This window comes from Nothoprocta perdicaria, unplaced genomic scaffold, assembly GCF_003342845.1.
Source record: "Nothoprocta perdicaria isolate Ctin4 unplaced genomic scaffold, notPer1 scaffold_196, whole genome shotgun sequence".
Classification (NCBI taxonomy): Eukaryota; Metazoa; Chordata; class Aves; order Tinamiformes; family Tinamidae; genus Nothoprocta; species Nothoprocta perdicaria.
In genome coordinates this window covers 644,372-667,457 of record NW_020455160.1, presented here as the reverse complement: position 1 = coordinate 667,457, position 23,086 = coordinate 644,372, and the positions used below count along the sequence as shown (strand labels likewise).

General features: G+C 55.6%; 2 protein-coding genes across 2 annotated transcripts in view; one reads left to right on the top strand and one right to left on the bottom strand.

Annotated features, from left to right (window-relative positions):
• The window catches only part of SAMHD1 (SAM and HD domain containing deoxynucleoside triphosphate triphosphohydrolase 1), an 18,831-nt gene extending 4,530 nt beyond the window's left edge, over nt 1-14,301 (top strand). The window contains exons 2-15 of the mRNA XM_026037349.1: nt 1,614-1,686; nt 2,651-2,811; nt 3,545-3,660; nt 4,272-4,342; nt 5,406-5,561; nt 7,599-7,699; nt 7,809-7,917; nt 8,079-8,170; nt 8,714-8,829; nt 9,546-9,685; nt 10,827-10,922; nt 12,165-12,269; nt 12,593-12,730; nt 13,432-14,301. Coding sequence (XP_025893134.1) covers nt 1,614-1,686; nt 2,651-2,811; nt 3,545-3,660; nt 4,272-4,342; nt 5,406-5,561; nt 7,599-7,699; nt 7,809-7,917; nt 8,079-8,170; nt 8,714-8,829; nt 9,546-9,685; nt 10,827-10,922; nt 12,165-12,269; nt 12,593-12,730; nt 13,432-13,554 — 1,597 coding nt within the window. The 3' untranslated portion in view covers nt 13,555-14,301. The remainder of the gene's footprint in view (nt 1-1,613; nt 1,687-2,650; nt 2,812-3,544; nt 3,661-4,271; nt 4,343-5,405; nt 5,562-7,598; nt 7,700-7,808; nt 7,918-8,078; nt 8,171-8,713; nt 8,830-9,545; nt 9,686-10,826; nt 10,923-12,164; nt 12,270-12,592; nt 12,731-13,431) is intronic.
• A 3,103-nt stretch (nt 14,302-17,404) lies between these two features.
• TLDC2 (TBC/LysM-associated domain containing 2) lies at nt 17,405-20,223 on the bottom strand. The gene is made up of 6 exons (XM_026037319.1): nt 20,191-20,223; nt 19,212-19,373; nt 18,574-18,726; nt 18,228-18,323; nt 17,847-17,920; nt 17,405-17,587 (listed from the first exon to the last, which is right to left on the bottom strand). The coding sequence occupies exons 1-6, from the start codon at nt 20,221-20,223 to the stop codon at nt 17,452-17,454; spliced, it is 654 nt and encodes a 217-aa protein (XP_025893104.1). The 3' UTR covers nt 17,405-17,451.
• Between the last annotated feature and the right edge of the window lie 2,863 nt (nt 20,224-23,086).

The following is a 23,086-nucleotide window of genomic DNA, read 5'->3' as shown; positions in this document are numbered from 1 at the left end:
CTGTCCCTGGACTGCGGGCTGCCCATGCGGAGCGGTGCGGGATCCTGGGCGCTCTCCCTGGACTGCGGGCTGCACATGCTTGTGGAGCCCCATCTGATGCTCAGGTGCTGTGTGGGTGCAAACGGTGCTTATTCCCTGCTTGGCACTTGGACTATGGCCTGTGCCCAGGCCAGGCCTATGTCAGCAGGCACAGCTGCTGACTTGTGCTCCTTAGGTCCTGTCCTTCTGAGCTGTCATTTCCCTGGTGTTTCTCACCTTGGAGCTGGCCACTTCTCCAAAGAGCAGACCCTGCTGCTCAGTCCTGTGGCCTTCCTCCAGTTCCCCTTCTCCCCTGGGTGGAATTCCTGTGGCACTGAGGTATGTGCTCGGGGTGCTGCTACCGGGGCAAAGCTCCACCCCGGGGCTGCACCTCCCCCATGGGGAAGCTCCCATAAAGAGAGTCCTTCCTGTCCTGCAGATGAGCCTCAGGAAGCCTTTGCCCTTCCTGGTCATCAGGAGACAGGTGTTGAGAGCCGGCTCCTGAGTTTTGCCGGCTGCAGAAGGATTCCCTGGTTTCTCCCAGTGCCCGAGCCTGCTCGCCAAGCCTGGCGGAGGGCTCGTGCAGGGCACCCTCCTCTCACTTGGCTTTTAGCCGCCTTCGTTGCTTGGTGGGTGCAGGAGCCGGTCAGGAGCTACCTGGTAGGTGTCTGTGAGCTCGTCCCTGCTGCGGTGGAGCCGCCTGGCGTGCCCAGCAGCCAGCCTTGCTGCGTGCGCTGCTGCCCGGGCCGCCCCTCTGGTGCTGCCGCTCTCGGTGCCTTGCAGGGTGGCTCAGGGACTGAGGTCTCCGTGGACAGCAGATGGGGCAGCCCAGGGGCTCTCGCACTGCGGGTGCTGACTTTGAAAAGATGAGAGCTGGTCTGCAGCAGCTTGGATATGAGAAGGATGTAATATGGGTGTAATTTTATGGACTGTAGATTAAGAAAAGAAAGATAGATTAAGAAAAGAAAGATAGATTAAGAAAAGAAAGATAATATGTTAACATATTATCTATTTAAGAAAAATAGATAATATGTTAACAAATTGTGTGTGCTCATGGTGCAGTGTTTGCTGTTGTACTGTGAGACTGAAACCATTTCGCTTCAGGACAAAGCTTGGAGATAGGAACAGAAGGGAGTGCAGTAGGCTGGCTTATCCCCCCTTCCTCCCTGGTCCTGCCGGGTTCTTGGACTGCTGGGGCTTCAGGGTCTCTTGGAAGCTTAGGAGCGCGTCGCACCCATCATTGAGGTGATCACAGGGTGTCTGTACGAGCTGCAAGAATCGGCTCTCAGCCAAGTTCGGGCGTCTTTCCCGCTCCAGTCCTTCCACTCTGGGAGTTCAGGTTCTGTTATATAAAACTCCCGTTGTTTAGGTGAAATGAAGGTTTTTTTAAAACACAGAATCGATTAACTTTGGAATGAATGTATAGAAATATTTCTTGTTTGGGGTTGTTGCCCGTCAGTTTGAGGAGTTGCTCAACCTGAGCTCGTCAGTTACTTGGCCTCTGTAACCTTTCTGATGTGTTTGAAGGTCTTGCTCCACATGTGACTCTTCCTGGAAGGATTTGATTGAACAGAAATGTGCATGTTTTTCCCTAGCCACGCAGCTGAGAGGCTGACGGTGCTCGCGTGCCTGAGCCAGCTGGAGCAGCAGCACGTGGACATCATGAAGGTAACAGAGCGCGGGGCGGCGCGCTCGGCTCGGCCGCCCCGTGCTGCCCGCGGCGCTTCGCTCCCAGCCCTCGCTCCTCGGCGCCTGGGCTCCCCGTCACATCTGCTCCCCCGTAGAATCTTCCCCTTTTGTTCTTTATTAGTTTAGCCCCAGGTTTGGGTTGGCCGAATACTTTTCCCTTCCATAGGTGCAGTGTTCAACAGCTTCTCACAACGTTAAATGTTGATTTTGTGGAGGGAGAGGCTGGGCGCTGAGTGCGTCCCTTAGCGTTCTGCACCTCTGTTAGTGCCCTCTCAGATAAAGGACTTTGAGTAGAGAGGCTGCCACGAAGAATCTCATTTGCTTCAGTATTTTGCCAAGTTATATTTATCCCAAAATGGTTTTATCTTGTTTTGATGCAGTGATTAAATGTGTTTATGTTTATCTTCTCTAATGAGTCCCTGTAGTTACTAAGATTTCCTTTTTTACATGCATACTTGGAGGTGGCCCAGCAGTGCTTCACTTTCCAGCTGTGGTTACCTATCTGTGGTTATCTAGGCTGGAATCATAATTTCTACTCTCCAAATTTTGGCTTGATTTTCTTAAAAAATGCAAGCACTGAGAAAGTCAGCAATTATTGAATCCCTCAGAAACGTGCTGTGGTAAACTGCTTTAATGGAAAGATAGATGTTGCCATTGAAGTATCAGAATTAAAAAGCTACAGATGTATCTGCTCTGGAGCTCTAGCCTTGGCTTCCTTCTCCTCTGAAACCTGCAGCTGTATCTTTTCAGAGGTCGCACATCAGCTGGTCTCAGAGACAAAGCCTTTCCCAGGGTAGACAGGATACAGCTGGTCTGCAGGAGGAGAGAAGGAAGCCCCTTTCCCCCCAGACTGACCCTTATAGACGTGCTTTATCTTGGCGCCTGCTTCTCTTAAAAGTCCCCTTTCCAATGCCAGTTTCGTTGCTGTTTGCCACTCCCGCAGGTCTTCAATGATCCCATTCACGGGCACATAGAAATACATCCTCTTCTGGTGCGCATCATTGACACCCCTCAGTTCCAGCGCCTCCGGTACATTAAGCAGCTGGGTGGCACCTACTTTGTTTTTCCAGGAGCCTCTCACAACCGCTTCGAACACTCCTTGGGGTAAGAGGGGTCCTCTCCTGTGCCTGGCTCTTGCATTTCCCTTTTCCTGAGGTGGGAGGTTCTGTGTGAAGACAGCGGCGTGGTGTGTTCTGTCTGTGAACGTTCCCGTCTCTGTGCATGTTGGCTGTGCTTAGACCTCTCCCAATAGAGCAAGGCCACCAGGTCTGCGGGGTGGGTCACTGCTGGCCTCCTTCTCCCAACGCCTCTTCTCGCTGTGGGAGGAATGATGTCAATCAGAAGCTGTGAATGCTCTGTGCTCTTCCTGGTCTAAACTGAGATACCGTTTGCCATAAATGATTCCTCAGACAGTTTAATCTGCAGACATGAAACAGATTTTGGCTGTAATGTTTGTGTTAGTTCTTATGTATGTTTTATGCAATACACTACAGTTCGTAGTCTGACTATTTGTCATCTAAGTTAAACAGAAACAGATTGTGGACACTGGGATTTCCAGAGGTCTTTAAAAAGGCATCATCACTTAGGTCATTCCTGATCGGCAGAGGAGCTGAGTAATCACCAGCTTATGGGTTTTTTAAAGATGTGTTCCCCTGTGCGGGGAAATTCACCCGGTCAATTTTAGAATAGAAGTCGTGCAGGTCAGGGTGTGAGTTTGTTGTGTGCTACCTGTTAAACCAGGGCTGTGACCTCAAGGGGTAAAAACGAGTTGCTGAATTGCCCCATCCCTACTCAGCCTGCGATGCTGTTGCCTGAACTCTGTTTTTTGCTGCAACAGGGTAGGCTACCTAGCAGGGTGTCTGGTTCGTGCGCTGAAGGAAAGACAACCAGAACTGGATATAACCCAACGAGACATCCTCTGTGTTGAAATTGCTGGGCTTTGCCATGATTTGGGTGAGCATTGCGTGTTTCTTTTGCTTTCCTTGGAAAAGATGGCCGTGAGATCAGGACATAAGATGTGTTTCTGGCTGCTCAGTGCATGGCCGTGTTCTGCAACAGGATTTGCCTGTTTCTGCATAGTCTGGAGCTACTCTCTGCATAGCCAAGGGCACTTGGTAAATTGCAGACAAGGTAGCAGCTCTTTCATGTCCATCCTTTGTGGTGCTTTGAATTCTTCCCTCTGTGGCTTAAACGTCATCGTCTTTCTACGGCTTCTTCAGGCCTCCTCAAGCGCCGGTGAGGTGTTGGGTGGCGAGCTCGCGGCCGCTCCACGCTTGCCATGGGTGCTTAGTGAAACGGCCACCTCTTTCAGAGCTGCCCTGCACTAGCCAACGTAGCTCGTGTAGCTCGTGCTCGCGGGGCGTTTGCTGGTGGCACACGCAGGGGACAGAGGTCGGTGCTCGGCGTGAAGGCAGGCGCGGGCAGGGTGCTGCGTTCGGGGCACGCTGGCCGCAGCGGGAGCTGCGCCTTGCGGCAGGCAGCACGGGCCAGGCGCTTACCCGCCCCCGGGCAGCGCTGCTCATGAGCGCGTCTTGGGTTAAACCCACGGAATCTTTATTTTTCAGGTCACGGGCCATTTTCACACATGTTTGATGGGAGATTTATTCCGCTTGTTCGTCCAAATTTGAAGTGGAAGGTAGGCATTTCGTTTTTAAAGAAAAAATATAATTTTTTTTTTTTTTTAAGGGAAAATAATTCATCTTAAAAGACTGGTCAGTGCATGTGAGCACATAATGATCTTCTAGCCTTTTCTTACTGCGTCATTTTGATGTTATTAAACAAAGGTGTTTCCTAATCCTGTGGAGATTTCCCTGTTAATAATTTGGAAATTATTGGCAATGGGAATTATGAGCATTCCCGTTCATTTTGGGGAATTCCAATGCACCCCTTAGTGTTGGCAGATGAAGCCTTTCTAGGGAAGCAGAAGCAGGACTTGCTTAAGCAGGACACGCATTTGTCGCCAGCATCTGCTTCCTGAAAGTGGAAATGCTCCTGACCTCCCTGCATGGCGTGGTGAGACCTTCCCTGTGTGTGAACCTGTGCTGTTTCTGCAAGCAGCTCGTCGAAGGGCAAAGAAAGAAACAAAAAGCCTCAACTGAACAGTGCCCCGGTACAGTTTAGAAATCGTGGAATTCACTGGGCAAAATTCAGAATGCATTGATCTTTTTAAACCACTTCTATAGTTGAATGTATTGGTAGCTTTCTTCAGAATGTCTTTTACGGATTTAGAATATCATTCTGTAACTTCTTTGTTTTTCGATTTTGAGATTTAAATTTAAAGTCCAGATACCCAATACAGTGATTAGAACACAAGTGTTTGGCTTTTGGGGGTTATTTGCTTTGAACAGAATCCCTTCCAGCCCTCCGTGAGCGAGTTGATTCTAAACAAAATCAGCTGAGTTAACTTGTTAATCTCCTGCGTGGCAAAGTTGGTTATTTTGTCTGTTACATTTTTAACTCTTGCTTATTAAAAATATGTTTAACGGCTCTGTGGTGAAAATTTCTGGTTTTGGAGACTGTGGGCAGGGTGTTAGTGCTGCTGGGGTGGCTGCCAGGAGAGCAGACAGTGGGGCCAGGGCTGCGCGGGTGCTCTGACGGGCAGCGCTGCTCCCTGCTTTGGGGGACAACGTTTTGACGCTTCAGCAAAGAGCTGAAGAAGGAGAAACTTTGTAAACCAGCATTGGCCTGTTTTTGCGCAGCATGAAAGTGCCTCTGTGGAGATGTTTGAACACCTCATCACTTCCAACAAACTAGAAAAAGTCATGGAAGATTACGGTCTTGTCCTGCAAGAAGATATGAACTTTATCAAGGAACAAATAGGAGGGCCTATAGATGAAAACACTCGTGAGAAATCGGTGAGTCGGTGTCCTGCTTTTTCAGATAGTTCTATAAATGCCTTAAATTTTACTGAAAGGAGGTTTTATTTATTTATTGTTGGTGGGATACCCTCCAAGTGGAGTGCTTTTCCTTCGAGTGGTGGTGGCCTGAGGCGGTGGCTTCCCTGAGTTACGCACTCGCATCGTCCTGTGAGGCTCTTGCCTAATCTTGAGATTAGTCTTTAAAAAAATGCTATTTGTAGTAAACTTACATGACTCTAACTAGATTGGTGAAACTGCATTTTTAATAGGTGTCTCAAATGACCAGGTTAGGGTAGCTCAAACCTGTTTGCTGGAAGGTGGTGGTGTGGTAGGTCTGGGGAGGGCAGCATGGGCAGAGTGTAGAGTAACGAGCTGCGGCTGAAGGGAGAGCCCGAGAGCCGGCAGGGATGAGGCACGGAGCAACGCACGAGCAGGAGCACGAGCAGGGCCATGCTGGCTTTGGGGATGACCACAAAACCTCCGGGTTTATTGCAGCAGGAAAAACGGAGCGGGGGTCAGAGCTGAAGAAACGTGGTGGCTGAGGCAGTGAAGAGGAGATCCAATTAATTCTCTGTGAAACAATTAGGTCCTCTCTCTTCTCGCTTTATAGCTGTTGTCATCTCTTCAAGAACCCCCATTCCATTCCTACCGACTTACAGAACTCCTCACTGGGAGACTCTGTCCTGATAATCTGGTCCTGCTCCGAGCTTGCTGCCGTTCCAAACGGATTGCCCGCAAACGTTAGCCCTGGAGCGTTAGTCGTTGCCTCCTGCTGTGGGAATGTCAGTGCTCCCGTGTGCTCTGTGAGTCTCTGACAGAGCACAGGGGAGCTGGCACAGTGCTAGCTCAGCGAGAGGTCCTGTGGAAGAGGGTGTTTGTTTACAAAGGCTCTCCGTTGGTGTTACTGTCTTACGCTCATTGCTCCCAAGTCCCCTTCACCCGCCCTTGCTGCTCACAAACACCGGACTCGGGTGCCCAGGGGACTGGGTCTGGTGGCCCAAGGGGCTGTTGAGTCTTTGCTGTGTCCCCGGGGCTGCTCTGGAGATGACAAACCAGACCCTGCGCGTCCCGTGCAGCCTCCGGTGGTCCTTGGCCTCACAAGCTCGCCGCTGCCCTGGGCCTCGGGCCAGCCGGTTTCCCGTTATCCCGGGGTGAAAGGAACGGTCCAGGTGGTGCGGGGAGACCCTCGCGCCGTCCTCCCGGAGCTGGGGCCAGATCCGGCCATCGCCCTCAGCCGAGCTGGGCTTTGATGGGCTTTGATGGACCTCTCCCGGCGCGAAGGGCTCCTTCCTGGCTGGAGTGCTGGGGAGTTTGTGGCTGTTGGGAACGCCGGGCAGGAGCGGGGCTGTGTTTGGTGCGGGCTGCTCCTCGGGGCAGGAACCTGGGGCAGCCTCCGAGCGGCTCCATGGTGGGGTTTGTGTCGTGGAAGCGCGTCTGCGTTGGCCACGGGTCAGGGGCTGTTGTGCAGCTTGTGTTTCACAGCAGCTTGGACACTCGTTTTCTGCTTGACTCCTGCCTGGGTTGGTCTTTGCTTGAGGAGTAGAAGTTTAAGCAGGCCGTTGTTTGTGTGGTTTCTGTTTCAGATAGCTTTAAAATACTTTTATGTATATTTTCTAGAAAGCTGTAGAAGTGGTTGCAGAAAACTGCAAAACAGTGACATGTTTAGAGATTAAATAATTCCCTCAGAGTTTAAAAAAAGATATAAAAAACCTAATCCCTTTAAATCCCCTTCAGTTTAGCAGGATGGCAAGTGCAATACTTGTATACATATTCTTTTATTCTTTATTAAATTCTAGAAAGTTGACTTATTAAACTTGAGTTCTGAATTTCTAGCACCCATATGGCTTCAAAAGGGCCCTTCTTTTGTGTTCTTTGGTAACTCTGGGTTGGTTGTCTTATCAGTGGCAAAATCAAATTGTAGTCCTGCTATCTTTTCAAAGAAATGTTTTGATGTTGCAGGTTTTAATTCATTATTGTTATTCATTATTTTAATTCATTATTGTTTCTGATTTTTCTTGACTTTCTTTTCATTAGTGGCCTTATGTTGGTCGACCGAAGGAGAAAAGTTTCCTTTATGAGATAGTAGCGAACAAAAAAAATGGCATTGATGTTGACAAATGGGATTATTTTGCAAGGTATGGATTTATGGATTGAGTTTTTTATTAAATTCCTCCTGACGCACTGCTACTACATTTCTCATAAATATGATCTCGTTGTTAAATACTCTCTGTGGAATATTTGTAGGGACTGCCATCACCTGGGAATCCAGAATAACTTTGATTATAAGCGGTTGCTTAAATTCACACGGGTGTGTGAGGTGAACAGCCAGAAGCTGATCTGCACGCGGGACAAGGTGAGCGGCGCCGCGGGCGCCCCGCACCGCGCGGGGCCGAGCGGCTCCCGCTCTGGGGAACTTTGGACAATTCCTATCCTGGGGCACGCTGCAAATGGACGGAGTCAGGGCACTTGCTTCCTTGGCAATTGGACTGCAAAAGGTTATTTTTTTTCCCCCAGGAAGTCGGAAACCTGTACGATATGTTCCACACACGGAATTGCCTCCACCGGCGCGCGTACCAGCACAAAGTTGGCAACATCATTGAGATAATGCAAGTATTCTGCTCTCTCCTTATTGCATGCCCTTTATTTCAAACCATTGATCCTATGTAAGCAGCTCAAATAACCACGTAATCCATAGGCTGTAATATGCCATAAAAGCCACTGGGCTCTTCAACTGGAGCCTTGTTGGGGCAGCATTCAGCACTGGAGCATGGTGGAGGCTGTGAATGAAAGAAGGGGCTGCTAACATCATTCCCCATGAAAACCAAGCAGAGAGAAGTTCCTGAAGAAACCCTTCACTAGGATCTGCTTATGCTGTTGTAGTTGCTGACAAGGGAAGTGTAAATTGCAGATAAAGTTTGTCAGCTCCAGCAGACTGTTTGGTAGAACAAGATTACCGAGCGAGCATTGAAGTGGGCAGTGACGCTGTGGAGATGGGGGACCCCGCAGTGTGCCTGGGTTCTGCCGGGTGCTTCACCTGCAGCTGCAGTTGTTGTCGTGTCTCGGTGACGTAGCGAGTCGTTTCTGCCTCTTGAGCAGTAAGTTGCTTCAAAGCGAAGCTTTCCTCAAGTCTTACCTTTGTGTCAATACAGGATTACAGAGGCCCTTCAAAAAGCAGACCCGTATTTTAAGATAGAAGGCTCTAAAGGAACACCCTACCGGATTTCCACAGCCATGGAGGATATGGAAGCCTACACCAAGCTAACTGGTAGGATGCTGGGGACTCCTTTTGCTCTCCGGGACAGGAGCAGGAGCAGCCGTCGGGATGGGCAGCGCTGTGCAGTGCCCGGTGGCGCCTCCCGAGGCGGCAGCAGAGCCGCCACGCGCCGCAGCGTCCGCCCGCGCTCCCGGGCACCCGGGCACGGGCGCCTGCCGGCGGGGGTGTCGTGGGAGAGCCCAAAACACCTCTCTGCTCTCGAGGCCACAGCAACCGCCAGCTGCCTCCTCCTGCTACCGCTGCTGGTAGTGGAACCGCGCTGCCTGCTGCGGCCTCAGCGGGGGCTCCGGTTCCAGCATCCCGAGCCGGGGCTGTTCCCAAAGTGCAGCAGGAGAGTTTGCTTGTCTGCAAAACGCCGCCCTTGTCCCTGGGTCTGTCAGTGCTGGGGATGTTCTGGCTGTTCAGCCAGTCTGAACAGAACAGAACAGATGGGAACAGAAAGCAAACTCCAGAGAAATAATGTAACTTGTAAGGGTGGGAACTGAGCTTTTCAGCCCAAACTCTTATAAAGCAGCCAAGAGCATAGTCTAAGCGACATTTTAGTCGTCAGACTAGCGTGTTGGGTCGTTCTGTGAGTGTGGGTCATCTTGCTGAGCCTCGTGCTTTTCTGGTTTATTTAACCCTTGGCTGTGTCTGTGCATTCCTGTTTGGCTCACCGTGATGCTGGAGTTCACCCCATTTAACAAAAACCAACGCCCCTTTGGCAGATCACGTCTACCTGGAGATCCTGCACTCCAGCTGTCCGGAGCTGGCCGAGGCACGGGAAATTCTGCGAAAAATCGAGCGCCGGGAGCTCTACAAGTTCTTAGGAGACACTCATCCCGAAAAGGGGAAGGAGATTGCAAAGGTAATGTCACCTGCTGGAAGCTCCACAATCCCTTTTCTCTAAAAACAGTCTCCAAGTAGCTTGGAGGGGCTTGCGGGTTATTTTTGGTTTGTTTTCTTTCTTTTGCTTAATTGCCATTCCAAAACCAGTGTTAAAAGCTCTCTTGCAGTCTTTACGTAGCCAAACCATGGCGTGTGTTTAAGAAGAATGGGAAGGATCTTTTATACAAGCAGGCAGAAGAACAGTGGGAGATGGAGATTAACAAATAGCTTGTGGCAGAGGGATTTTCAGAAAAATCTTGTTCTCTTGGAGGGAGGGGAAAAAAGTACAAAGTTGCCTACAATGCTGTTACAGTGCAGGGTTTGGGAGGACTGTTACTTTTGTCTCATTTATTGCTTTTTTGGCAGAACAAGGAAAATGTGATGATATTTTTGCTTTGAATGATAATTTGTGCAGTTTTGTGACTGAGAACAAACTCCAAACTGAATATTGATTTCCTGGTTTGTTGGTGTTAGGAGCTATCTTTGACATAAGCTTACACATCTTTTCCCAGTGTTTTCCTGTCAAAGTATTCATCAAAATTTGCTGGAACTGCTGCTGTATCTGATGTGTTACTTCAAGATCTACCACTAGAACTGAAGGACATGATGTTACTTTTGATGGTTCAGCTTTTCTTGTAATGTGCTGCAGAAGTGCCTTTGATATTCATTTACCAGCCTCAGAATATCAGCGCTCATGCTGAATTTCCATAGAAGTGAAAAAATAATTCAGCCTTTTGGTTTTTTTTTTTTTCCTAGAGCAAGGCTAGAAAAGGACTATTAAATACTTTTAGTTTTCTGCTCCTGTTATTTGTTTGGAGAGAGGGTTGGCTTGGGTTCTTCCTCTTGGCTGAAGGAGTGGTAAGAGACGACACAGCGAGTTTTTGGGGGAGAGGGAGAAAAAGTGTTGAGGAAGGAGGGATAAATCTTGCCGACAGTGCCGGCACGGCTGGCGTGAGAAGCTTGCACACTGACTGCAAAGCTTCCCGCCTCCTGAGGAGGAATTTAGGACAGTTTCCCAGACGTGGGGAGTTGAAGCGGCTCCTTGGTGCATTTCGAAGAAACGAAGCCCTCGGTGAGGGCCGGTGTGCACCAAGTGCAGCCGAGTTGTTGTGTCTTTTCAGGACGAATTCCACGGGCTGACAGAGGAAATTGCCAGTTCCAGGCCTGAGAAGAATCCTCCGTTGGTGGAGCCGAAGGCTGAAGACTTCATAGTTGATGTGAGCATCTTCCATGGCGAGCGTAGAGTAAAATTTCTGCACTCACAGAAGGCTTTGTTTCCCCCAGGGAAAACGTGGGACTTTTCAGTTCCTCACTGTGTTTTTTGTGCGTCTGCTTTTCCCGCGTTGGGTTTTAGTGTTGCCTCGTGACACGAGCGCTGAGAGCAGCGGGTCCCAGGGCCGGAGCTCGAGGCTTTGAGGCTCCCATTTCCACGGGCCGTGCGGCCGCCGTGGCCCAGGCCCAGGCCCAAGGCACAGCCCAAGCCCAGGGCCTGGCTTTGTGCGGTCTGCGCGTCCCCCGCACGTGTCGAAGGCCTTAGGCAGTGTCCTAAGGCAGTGTCCTAAGGCGCTGCCCTTGGGCAGCCCAGCTCCTGGTGACTGCGCGGGAGGTGTCCTCCGAGGACTGTCCCCACTCTCAAAAGGGAAGGGAAAACCTTGGTGTTCTGAGTGTGGCGGTGTTCAAGGACACAACCTGGGGCACGTGCCCTGTCGATGCACTGTGGGTCTAACTTGTAAGCTATTGGGCAGTCACTTCCCAGCTTCTGGTACTCCCCACGCGATGCCCAAGCCTCCTCCCAGGTTTTTGTCTTGCACGGAAAGCATTTTGGGCTGCAGCTCGGTGTCTCGCTGCGGCGGTGGCAACGAGGCTGTGAGGAGCACTGGGCAGGTCTCTGGTCACGTAGCCCCTTTTCTGCATCAGTTCTGGGCAGAGCTGGTGAGTGACTTCGTAGCCAATACCCGTCACTGTGGACCTCCTGTTTGGGTGAGGCTGGAGCAGCTCACGAGGCAGCTCTGCTCGTCTCCGTGATCCCCACTCATGGGCTAGTGGGCTCTTCTCCCTGCTCATGGTGGAAAAACTCGGTATCAGTTTTGTTGTCTTACACCTCATATTTAAAAATACGAGCTCTGCTGCTGCCTCGGCACACAGCGGGATTCGGAAGGGCTTAAGGTGCTGAGGGAGCAGCTCGTTCCTGCGGCTGGAAATGGGAATGTTGCAGAGCGCAGCGGGTGCTCGCTGATCCAAACGTGCGCGGCCCCGTGGCGCTTTCAGGGGGACATAGGAAGGAAGAAAAGAGTTCAAAAGCAAGATCACATTTCTTTCTACTAAAGAGTTATTTGCTGGTTACATTTTTATTTGGTTACTGTCATCTACAGCCATAGAATGCATATCTTTGTATATTTATTGAACCAAAATGAAGGATGAACACTAACAAATACCATTTTATTTGTTCTGGGTGCAAGGTTATCAATATGGACTATGGAATGGAAGAACAGAACCCCATTGATAAAGTTCTCTTCTACTGCAAAGCTGATCCTACCAAGGCAGTGCGGATCACTAAAGAGCAGGTAGTCCTTACTTTCCTCAGGTGGCTTCTGACGGGCCCCTTTTCTTCACAGCTGGGGATGCTGGTGGTCACCCTGGGTTGTGGTAGCGCTGGAGCTGCCTGGAGATCGATGGGGGTGTTAAACATGAGCAGTGTTTCACTTGTACAGACTTGGGAGTCTTCAAAACCAGAATTAGTTTGGGTAAAAAACTCATGGCTTATTAGCTTATTAGCAGGGTATTTCATAGTGCTGTCAATTTGTGTTTGGACGAAGAACTTGAATGTCAGTGGACTCCAGGTTCTAAGAGTAAAGCTTCTTTCTTTTTCTTTTGTTTTATTGCAAAGGTCTCGAAGCTTTTACCTGAGACTTTTGCAGAGCAGGTTATTCGGGTTTATTGCAAAAATCAGGATCCAGATACTGTTTCAGCTGCAAAACAGTATTTTATTCAGTGGTGTATCAGGAGGGATTTCACCAAACCACAGGTAACATTCACACTTGGTAACATTTCATCTTGCTCCACAGACTTGCTATTTCATTGAATGTCTTGGGATTTGGCTTTGTCTTTGGCAGAGTTGCTTCCCAATAAAATATGGTTATTATGTTGTATATGGTTACCAATATATGTGATTTTTATTGTGGCTCACACTTAGGCACGCTCTGATTTCGCTGGAACTGATTTGATTGTATTGATTTAAGGTAAATGATTTGAGAAGTCGTGGTTTACGAGCAGCTCGGTGTCCACCCAAGCGCTCGCTGGGCCGAGGGGCGCGGGCAGCCTGGCAGGGCAGCCCCCCTGCCCATCCCAGTGCCCGGCACAGTGAACGTGCAGCGGGGAACGAGCGGCAGCTCCCCCGGCTGCGCCAGCCCCTGCTCCGGGACCAGTTCGGGCTCCCGGGCGCGAGGGGCAAACCTGCCGATTTGCTGAATTTACTGGTAATAGTTTGGGAAGAAGTGTGGGTGAGGAAGGCTCCTCAGGAGGGGAGTAGAAGGTTTTTCCTGCCAGATATCAGCAGTGACTGCAGCACTTCCCGTTCCTGGGAAGCACAGTCACCACAGAGCACGGGTGTGCTCTGCCTCTAGGGCCCTGGAGCTGTTTTACCTGTTAAGTCTGACACGGGGTGTCTTAGGTTAGAAAGCAGGAGAGAATGCACTATTGTTAATATTTTCTGGCTTTTAACAATAGGACTGTGATGTGGTTGCCCCTCATCTAACTCCAATGAAGAAAAGCTGGAATAATATTCAAGAGGCTGAATGCAGAACTGCTGCAGAACCCAGCTGCAAGCAAAGGCTTCCTTTTGACGAGTAATGCTCTTCCTTTTGCACTATTCAATCTCCTTCAGCAGATGGATGGTCCTGAGTAGCAACTTAAGAGCTACTGTGATGGGCTGTTAAAGATGTACATGGCAATGCAGAAATGCATTTTACAATACAGCAGACGTACAGTTTGTTTTAATGTTGACACTTAAACTAAGTGCGTATGGACTTCTCAGAAAGCAACAAATAGTCTGTTGCCACACAAAAAACCTCAGTTATCTTTTATTTGGAATGTACTGACACTTTGTAGCAAGAGAAACTTAAAAAGATTGAAAGCCACCAGAATTAAAAGGAGTGCTAAGAGGCAGTTACTGCTTCTGACAGCGATCCCTTCTTCAGATGGGTGCCCGGGAGGCGCTCGGTGCTCCGCGGTGCCCGCAGAGGAGCCGGCGTCGTTCCGGCTGCCCGAGAGGGGTGAGCGCCTGGAGATGCCACACGTGGCACCTTCCACAGCAATGACCCAGCTGCCCGTATCGATAAGAAGTTGAGGGCGAGGGGAAGACTTTTTTAATAACCAAAGACGACTTTTCTGGAATTAAAAAAGTGATGAAGATGCCACCCTCTTGCTATAATAGTGCCCACAGTTTTTTTTATTGAAGTAACAATGCATTTCAGCAGCAGACAGCATCTTGTTGGTTTTATAGTGTATTTTTGATACATTGAATGTTATAGTTTTACTGCCGGGCTGAACTACAGAAGCCGCCCGCCCCGTTCTGCGGGCGCGTGCCGGACGCAGAGGCCGGCAGCGCGAGCCGGGGCGCGGGGAGCGGCGGCACCACCGCCGGGACGCGGCTCATGGCCGCACGCCCCGGCCCCGGCTCTGCCCCTCGGCAGCCCCTGCAGCCTCCCGCTCCCTCGCGCCGCTGCGGGTGCTGCTGCGGGTGTTGCTGTTCCGGCGTGTTCCTTTTTTTCCCCTTCTCCCTTGTAGAATTCCAGGGGTCCCTGGTTTCCCCTGCAGTGCTGTTCATGTGAATGTTGCTAAATGAGGAAGGCCCCTTCCTCTCGCTCAGGTTTCAAAGGTTCTTTTTAAAGGCTGCTTAAAAAAGCCCTCCATCCAAACTAAAAATGCCAAGCAAAGTGTTCTGCAGTGCTGAGCAGCTGGACCGACTTTTAGACTACGTTTTTAGACTGATTTAAAAAAAAAGAAAATCAGCATTTGATTTTTTTTTTCCGTATCTTTTTACATTTCTGTGGCCTTTTCATTGTGGCAGCTCATGCCAGGCAGAGGTAGGGAGTGAGTGTTGAGCTACGTGTTCAGCTTTGCTTGGGTTCAAAACCCCGCGGTTTTGGGTTCTGCCGCCCTCTCCTGGGCTCGTGCCTCTGCCCAAGGGGCTGTGCAGCCCCTGCTGCCCGCGGCGTCCGCGGCGCTTTGCACCCACCCGCGCACTGGGCAGCTCTGCTGCGCCGTGTCTGACCTCGTCAGGCTTACAGGAACCCTGCAGCAAGCGCCACCAGCGAGTGAAGACGTTTATCTGCCCTAGCTACATCAAATCAAGTACTTACTTGTTCACAATAATGCAATTTCCCCGTGGTTGCTTCCTCGCGTTGTTTCGAAGCTGTTCTAAAAGGTGCGATTTATGTTTGGGAAAAGCTTTTTGCTCATGTTAACCGTGTGTTTTAGCAACCTGTCCATCAATGTATCAGACTTTTGCTTCTGAGACACAGCATTTCTTATTCTCAGACATGCTAATCTGAGCCTGCCTCGACTAAAAATAAAAGTATAAGCAATGACTTTAATATTCTTTTAATGATGTGCACTGTGTGAACTTTCTTAGGGAGGGCTGCCTTGCTGCACAGCTGTGCGGAGGTTCAGGCCAGCCCAGGCGCCGGCCCTGTTGGCGCTCTGTGGGCTCACAGGGCTGCGTGTCCCACTTGCCACATGGCACCGGTTGGGTGGAGAGCAGCTCGGACTCTTTGCTCTGTTCAAAAGGAGCCCCCTCTGCGGCGCTGCCTCGCCCTGGGGGCTCTTCACGCCGTCTGAGCGGAGCAGAGGTCCCCATCCTGCCGCCTTCATGCCGGCTCCGCGCGCACCAGAAGGAAGCGAGAAGGGAGTGAAGCGAGTGCGGAAGCGGAGCGGGCTCGGCGCCGGGGGAGGTGGGGGGCGGGCAGGGCTCTGGGGTAGCACTGTGGGAGCCGGGGGCCTCCCACGCGCAGGAGCTTCCTTGGTGCCCCGGGTGTGTTTCAGGATGCCCGTTACCCTCTCCGACAGCCCCCATCCTCTCTTGCTCGCTCTGTTCTGCACTCGCTTTTCCTCCAGGCTTTTGCTTCTGAGCGTGCAGAGCACACGGGCCAGGAGATGACCTCCCGGCAGCACGCGGAGCCGCAGCGCAAGGACCGCCAGCAGCTCCAGAGTTGTAGCGTTTTCACTTACTCTGATTTCCAGAGGTCCCACCTAACCTCAGCCATTCTGTGGTCCTTTGATCAGATGTTTGTGACAGTGTCCTGCCTTGGGGCCTTTGGTGCTCTGCTGTGAAGCTGCCTGCGCTTCCTCCCAGCGCTCAGGGATGCTCTGAGATGGGGATTTCTGAGGACCTTCAAGGAGGATTGTGCCCTGGTCGGGGTGATCCCAACGTTGGCACTCAGAGCTGCTGAACAGCAGTGATGTTTGTGGTACCCCCTTTGAGCCTGCTCTTAGGACAAGCCCAATGAAGCTGGTTCTGGAAGCACTTTTGGTCTGGTGTGTTCAGAGTTACGTACAGTGTAGTTTAGAGCAATTTCCCCCCAGGTTTCAAGAATCATCAGCTGAACTACTGTGTTTCAGCGGCACGGCCTTCGCTCGCTGCTCCCCAGGCAGCCGCCCTGTGCCCTGAGCGGCGCCGTCGCGGATTTCCAGCGGTGCTGGCGTTAGGAAGCCCTCCTGCTGCGGCGGCTCCGGCTCCGCGCGGGATGGGTCCGTGGTGCCGCGCGCCGCGGTGGGCGCCGAGGGCCCTGCTGCTCTGCGGGGGGCCTGGCAGGGCCTGGGCACCCCCGGGGGGCCGAGCGAGGCCCGGGCTCGGCCGCGAGGAGGGGCGGGAGTCGAAGCTCCATGGAGTGAACCCTGCCCTTAGGGTGTCCCGTGGGTGCGGGCGGAGCGCAGCGCGACAGGAGCCACTCGTGGGTCTGCAGCAGTGGGCAAAGGGAGAGCGGCAGAGCTGCGGGGAGGGCAGGGCAGGGCCCTGCCGCGCCGAGCGTCCCCGCGGGGCCTGCAGCCGCCGCCACTTCTACCCTGGCTGTGAAACAGACCCCGCCAGGCAGGGCGGCCAGCAGGACTCAGCGCAGAGAGGGCTCTGAGGCCGGGAGAGGCTGCACCCGCTCTGTGAACGTGGGGACCCATGGGGGGACCCTGCACAGGGAGGTAGAGCTGGGTGCTCCTCCTTGGCCCTGGTACAGCGGGGTTTGGGGCACCAGAAACTCTGCTGAGATGTGAGCCCTTGTTGTGCTTCCTCGGGTGCCGGAGCAGCGTTCGGCGCCGTCCTGCCCCGGAGCAGGACGGGGGCTCCCTGCCCGCTGCGGGGGCTTCCTTGGCGCAGCTCCGAGGCGCTCGCACGGCACAGACGAGCCTGGCACAGCAACCCGCCCAGCTCCCGTTTATTGAGTGCCTGTCCCCTTAGCACCCTCAGGCACGTGGGCGCTTCGGGGCAGCACCGCGGGCAGGAGCCTGTCGCGGCCGGCGCACCGGGCGGTTTCCTGCCCAAGGCTGGCGCTGCTGATCTTCCCTGCTGCTCCTTCCTTCGCTGTCACCAGGAGCCCCAGGGCACTGTGGCAGCTGGGGCTGCCTCCTCCCATCCCGCAGCATGAGCCCCGTCCCGGGCACTGAGGAGGCTCTCGGCCTTCCCTGCCGGGCAGAGCGGAGCCGCTCAGCCCTAGTGCCCGGGTCCGTGTCTGGGATGAAGCCGCGCGGCAGCCGGGCTCAGGCCAGGCCCCAGACTTCCAGGGCCTGGATGCAGAATTCCTCCCGCCGGGAGAGGGGCTCGTTGCCGAAGGTCTCGCAGCGGTGGCTCCCGCCGTGGTACAGATCTCCATCCAGCCAGAGCCCAGATTTACCGCTGGGAAGAGACAACCCGCACAGGAAGGTGAGGGCTCCGCCCCGTCCCACAGCTCCGCAGGCGCCCGGGCGGCTGGACAGGGAGCTGAAGGGCAGCGCGGAGCCGGGGGGCTGCGGCACGACCACCTCCCCAGGCGCCGGCAGGGGCAGCCGAGGGGCCGGGGCGCTGGGAGGGAAGCGGCGACGCTCCCGCTGCGGCCGCCCCGGCTCCTGCAGCCCGCGGGAGCGGGGCCGGCAGCCCCGGCAGAGGCGGCTCCTACCTGCCGCCGCCGATCATCAGCAGCTCCTTGTCTCCCTTCAGGAAGAAGCTGTTGCTGCCTGTCCACGGGAACACCTGCAGCAGGCGGGTGAGCCCAGGGGCCGCCCCGTGTGCCCGCACGGCCACTGCAGGCGCCCCGGGTTGGTGCCAGGAAGGCGGCAGTGCCCGTCCCGGCCAGGGAGAAGTGTCACCCGTGACCGCAGGAGCTCTCAAGCGCCCCTGGCCTTGAGCCTCCTTGGGCAGCCGGGCTGCCCTCGGGCAGAGCCGCAGTGCCCAGAACGGAGCGCTCCGCCATCCCTGCCGGTGCCAGGACCCAGGTACACCAGTGTCACCAGCCCCCCGGGGTCCCTCCCCTGGTGCAGCAGAGCGGAGCTGCCCCCACCTTGAGCTCCGGGCAGAAGGAGAAGAGGAAGGTCTCGCCGGTGCCGTAAAAGCCCGTGCTCGGGCGGATGGCGGCGGCGCAGAAGGCGCCGAAGGCCTGGGCGGGAAGGAAGGGAGGCGGCTACGGCTTGGTGCCTTGCAGGCACCATCGCGCAGCCCCGTGCAGCGGGGCCGCAGAGAGAGGCAGGGGGAGCCGGGGCGGCCCTGCCCCGTGCAGAGGGGCCTGCGGGGCTCTCGCTGCATGGTGGCTGCGATCGGGGGCACCGGCACAAGGCGCAGCTGCGGCGCACGCTGCCCGGCTGCCCGCCTGTGATCCCCAGCGTGGCGCCCGCGTGGCCTGGCCCTACCCGCGCCTCCATGTCCCTGAGGAGCAGCAGCTGCGGGGCGCTCCGGCGGCTCGTGCTCCGGTACAGCGTGGCCAGGCTGAAGCCGTCCCGCGCGGCGCAGTAGAGCAGGCGCCAGGGCTCGTGGCTCAGCCGCCGGGGCAGGTGGGGCGCCAGCTGGGGCGGGTTGGGGTCAGTGAACGCTGTCCCCGGCCTGTCCCACCGCCCCTCAGCCCCACCAGACTCCCCTCCCCTCCTGAGCTGGAGGCCAAGCCGCCCAAAGGGCCCGGGGATGTGGGCACTGCCCTCTGCTCAGCTGCCCTGGCCTCTGCTCCCCACAGCAGCCGCCTGCCTGAGCGCCCTCCTAGCTGTGCCCATGGAGCCCGTGAAGACCAGCTGCTTACGGTCCACGGTGCCGAGAACCCCTGTGGGGCTCTGCTCCTGGGGCTGGGTCATGCTCAGGGCCCATCCCAGAGAATGTGGGGCATGGCTGGGGCCGGGCCCCACCGCTGGGGCCAGCACCAGACCAACCCTGCAGCACCGGAGCAGCCCCCTGCACGGCCTGGGCCCCACAGTGCCAGGGAGCCAAGCGCGATGCCGGGCACTGAGCACGATGCTGGGCACCGAGCGCGGGGTCCCGTGTGGGTGGGTCGGCCCCTCACCTCCGGGATCTCCTTGTTCTGCAAGACACTGCTGGGCTCGCTCAGCTGCAGCTGGCAGGGCCCCTCCAGGGCCGCGGGCGCCCCGGGCGCATCCCGCCCGCCCGGCTGCCCCTCGTCCTCCGGCTCTGCGCACACGGGGGACAGCTCCTCATCCAGGTGCTCCTGTGGGCAGAGGGCACGTGAGCACCCCGACCTGAGCGCAGCATCCTCCACCTAGCACAGGGGACGGAGGTGGCGCGAGGGGCTCCAGAGCCTCCCCAGCTCGGGAGCTCCCTGGCAGAGCCCCAGCTTCCTGCTGTGCTCCCGGCCCTTTGCTGCGTGTGAAGTGCGGGGTGCTGCGGGTGCAGCGCGCCCCTCCGCGTGGCGGCCCCAGTGCCTGCTGAGGACCCCCACGCCCAAGGGCAGAGCACACAGCGGCAGCTCATGGTGCTGGTGTCACCTGCCCATGGGCCACGTTCCTGAGGGGACACTGAGGCTCTGCCCAGGTCCTCAAAAGGGGTGAGGGGTTCTGAACAGCAAGATACACTCTTGTGCCCTGAATTATGTCTTAATGTAATTTCTGAGCCCTTTCAGTCATCTATCTGGAAAAAAAATATATCAGTTGTGCCATCACAGGCCTGGGCCCAGTGGCCTCAGCGGGATGCCAGGGCTGGCGGCGCTGCCCCTGGATCCTGTGGAGCGGGGTCCATAAGCTGCTCTCCCAGCACTGCCCAGGATCCATAGGGCTGTTCTCAGAACACTGTCCAGGATCCATAGGCTGCTCTCCCAGCACTGCCCAGGATCCATAGGCTGCTCTGGCAGCACTACCTGCCCTGGGGCCCGTTCCGCTGCCCTGCCCGGGCCCAGCAAGGCCGATTCTGGCGGGTCCTGCCCAGGCCGAGTCCCCTGCAGCCCGGGCTCCCTGTGTCCCCATCCCGCCCCAGGAAAGCCCAGGCAGGGTCGGCTCTGGAGGCCCACGCGGCCCCGCGCAGTGACCTACCAGGAGGTGGTAGCGGGCCCGCAGACCCTTCATGGAGGCGCCCGGCTGCTCCGGCAGTGCCCAGGGCCGGGCCCGGCGCTGCCAGCAGCCCTCGGTGCCACCTGGGCCCTGTTAATGTTTAGCCGGCCCCTCCCCGGGCACCCCGCGCCCCGGCCCTGCCCGCGCACCCTGTGACGCCGCACGGTGCGACCGCCTTCCTCCAGCTCTGCCCCACGCCGCTGTAGGGAGAGGGGCAGCTGGGCCACCCATGGGACAGGTTGCCCCAAGCTGGGGGTGGCCTGAGAATGGGTCACTCCAAGGATGCAATGTCCCAAGGCCTGGTTATCCCGAGAATGAGCTGCCTCCAGCCCTGGCTGTCCCAGGAACAGGCTGCCCCAAGGACCACTCCGCTGGTGGGGACAGGGGCCCTGCGTGGGCTGGGGCGTTTGCCAAGGACAGATGTGCCAGCCATGAGGAAGGGTGCCCGTTTCTGGAGTCCCGTAGAGCCCCTGCTGCATTTGTGAGGCAGCAACGGAGACGCAGCAACTTGTTAGCTGCTGGGGAGGACCCTTCCTGCTTCTGTGGGCCCCCGGGGCCGTTGTTTTGGGATCAACACGTAGGTCATGCTCTCTATTGCTAGTTGCAACATGACTGTTGCAATGGTTGTGCCAACTGTCAACATCTTGCCTGGAGACAGGCAGCAGCCGGATGGCCCCGGGATGGGGACCCTGCAGGGCACCGGGCGATACCTTTGCACCATTGAACGGGGCAGCCTTGGGGTCAGAGCCGGGGGAGGTCGTGAGCGCAGGGGAGCGCTGTCCTTGTCTCCCGTCTCTCTGGAGGCTCCGGAGCACGTGTTGGTGTGGCTCGTGCCTGGCCACGGACCCTTCCACCATGGCCGTACCTGCTGCGGCCCCGTCTCCAGCAGCCGTGTGGGCTGGGCCGTGGGGGCAGCGCCTGTGCCCGACACTGGGGTGACGTGTGGCTGTGCTGGCAGCCCCTGTCCAGGCTGGGCTTCTGCTTTCCAGGTGCGGTGGTCCCAAAAAGAGGAGCACAGAGAGAAGCTGGCGCTGTGGCCCTCCGGCCACTCAGAGGCTGCTGGAGGAAGAGTTTCCTGAGGCGCCTGGCGGTGGACAGCAACCGGCCTCAGGTCATTCTTGCCCAGAAGGCTCTGGAAGCACCGAGGGAGGATCTGTGGCCGCTTCCGTTGTGGGAAGGAGGCACCGGCAGCATCTGGAGAGGTTTCCCCCCGCGGGGTGACACAGCGGCAAAGGCAGCCAGGGAGCTGGGGGATCCTCAGCCCTGAGCAGCCCTGCCCGGGGGCTCAGCTCCATCCCCGAGCGCGGGCACCGTCCCCCTGCAGCCTGGGCCGGCACACGGGAGCAGCAGCGGCCCCAGCCGCTGGGCATGGGAGCAGCTGGGCCTGGGCTCTGGACACGGAGCGGTGGATCCGGCCCGGCCTGCATCAACTCACGCAGGGAAAGGTCTGAGCCTGGGGGCCGGTGGGTGCTGGGGCCGCGCTGGGGCGGCGGGAAGGGGGCGGCAGCGAGGTCCGAAGGGAGAGGGCAGAGGTCCGAGGGGAGGCCGGAGCCTCCCCCCAGGGCAGCCCCGCTCCGTCACGCACGCCCTCGCCGCACGCAGGTGAAGGGGCCTCGCGGCTGCCGTCCTTTCACTTCTCAGCAGCTTTCTTGCGGGGGTAAAAAACAGTATGAAAGCCGTAACTATATATAAAAAAATGGCCCTGTGTATTTTGTGAGACAAAGTGTGCAACCAAATGTTTGAAAGCTCACAGAGAATAAATGTAATGGGTTAAAACACTTCTTAAAAACAAAGCACCTTTGAGGGTGCCCTGGAGCCCTCCGCTTCCCTTCTCGCGGGCACTATGACCCTTCTTTCCTTCTGATCCACTCGGGATGCCTCTGTTCGCTCCCTGCACTCCTTGGGTGCCGCTCAGGATGCCCTGGAGCCCCCCTTTGCCCTCTGGCCTCCCTCCGGCCCCTTTGGTTTGTCTTTTAGTGTACGTCAGAGGGCCCTGGTCCCCTCTGACCAAACCCTGCCTTCCCCGGGCTCCTACATTCTGGAAATATTTATCCTTTTCAGATGCAAGTGAAAAACTCTTCCAGTCTTGAAGCAGTAAAAATACGCGGTTCTTTTCCCCTTAGTCACGTGAGCACAAACCCTGAGCGCCCTCCCGGCTCAGGCCCCGCTCCTGGTGCCCAGGGGTGCCCAGTGCAGGGCACGCGGGCAGCCCTCACCCCCGTGCAGGTCATCGTGCTCCGCGGGCACGCAGCCTCCCCGGCCGGGCCCGGCCGCACGCGGGGCAGAGCCGCTCACCGCACAAAGCACTGCAGTAAGGCAAAAGTTATTATTGTCCAGAAAGAACAAAAAATAATTAAAAAAAGAAAGCTGCTTGGGCAGGGCCCAATACAATTGCTCTGTAACAGATGTAGTTTCTAGTTTGTCAAATTAGCAGCCCTCTAAATTCTTCTTGAGATCAACAGGGCTTCTTGTCCAGACACCAGTGGAAAAGCTTCCAACACTGTGTTTAAGCTACTGCTTCTCAGTGCCAACATGCAACCAGCAGAGAGAAAAATCCAGCCTGGGTTCCCTTAGGTCAGTCACATTCACGGAGTCAGCAGCAAAAGCTCTCAGGTGAGTGGATCTGAACATATACAAAGGGAAGGGATGGGGGAACCAAGAGATACTGTGGGTTCTGTGCAGGCCTCCATGCACAGCTACAAGATACCAGCACCGTCCTTGCAAGAGGATAATGCCAGGGAGCTGCTTGTTGAGCTGCTGTGGGACAGCTTGAGCCCCACAGCTCCACACGAGCTGTGCCAAGCCATCACGCTGCCTGGAGCTTGAGTCCTGCCTTGGCACGCTGTGTGAGGTACGGGTAAAAGCCTCCCACTACTCC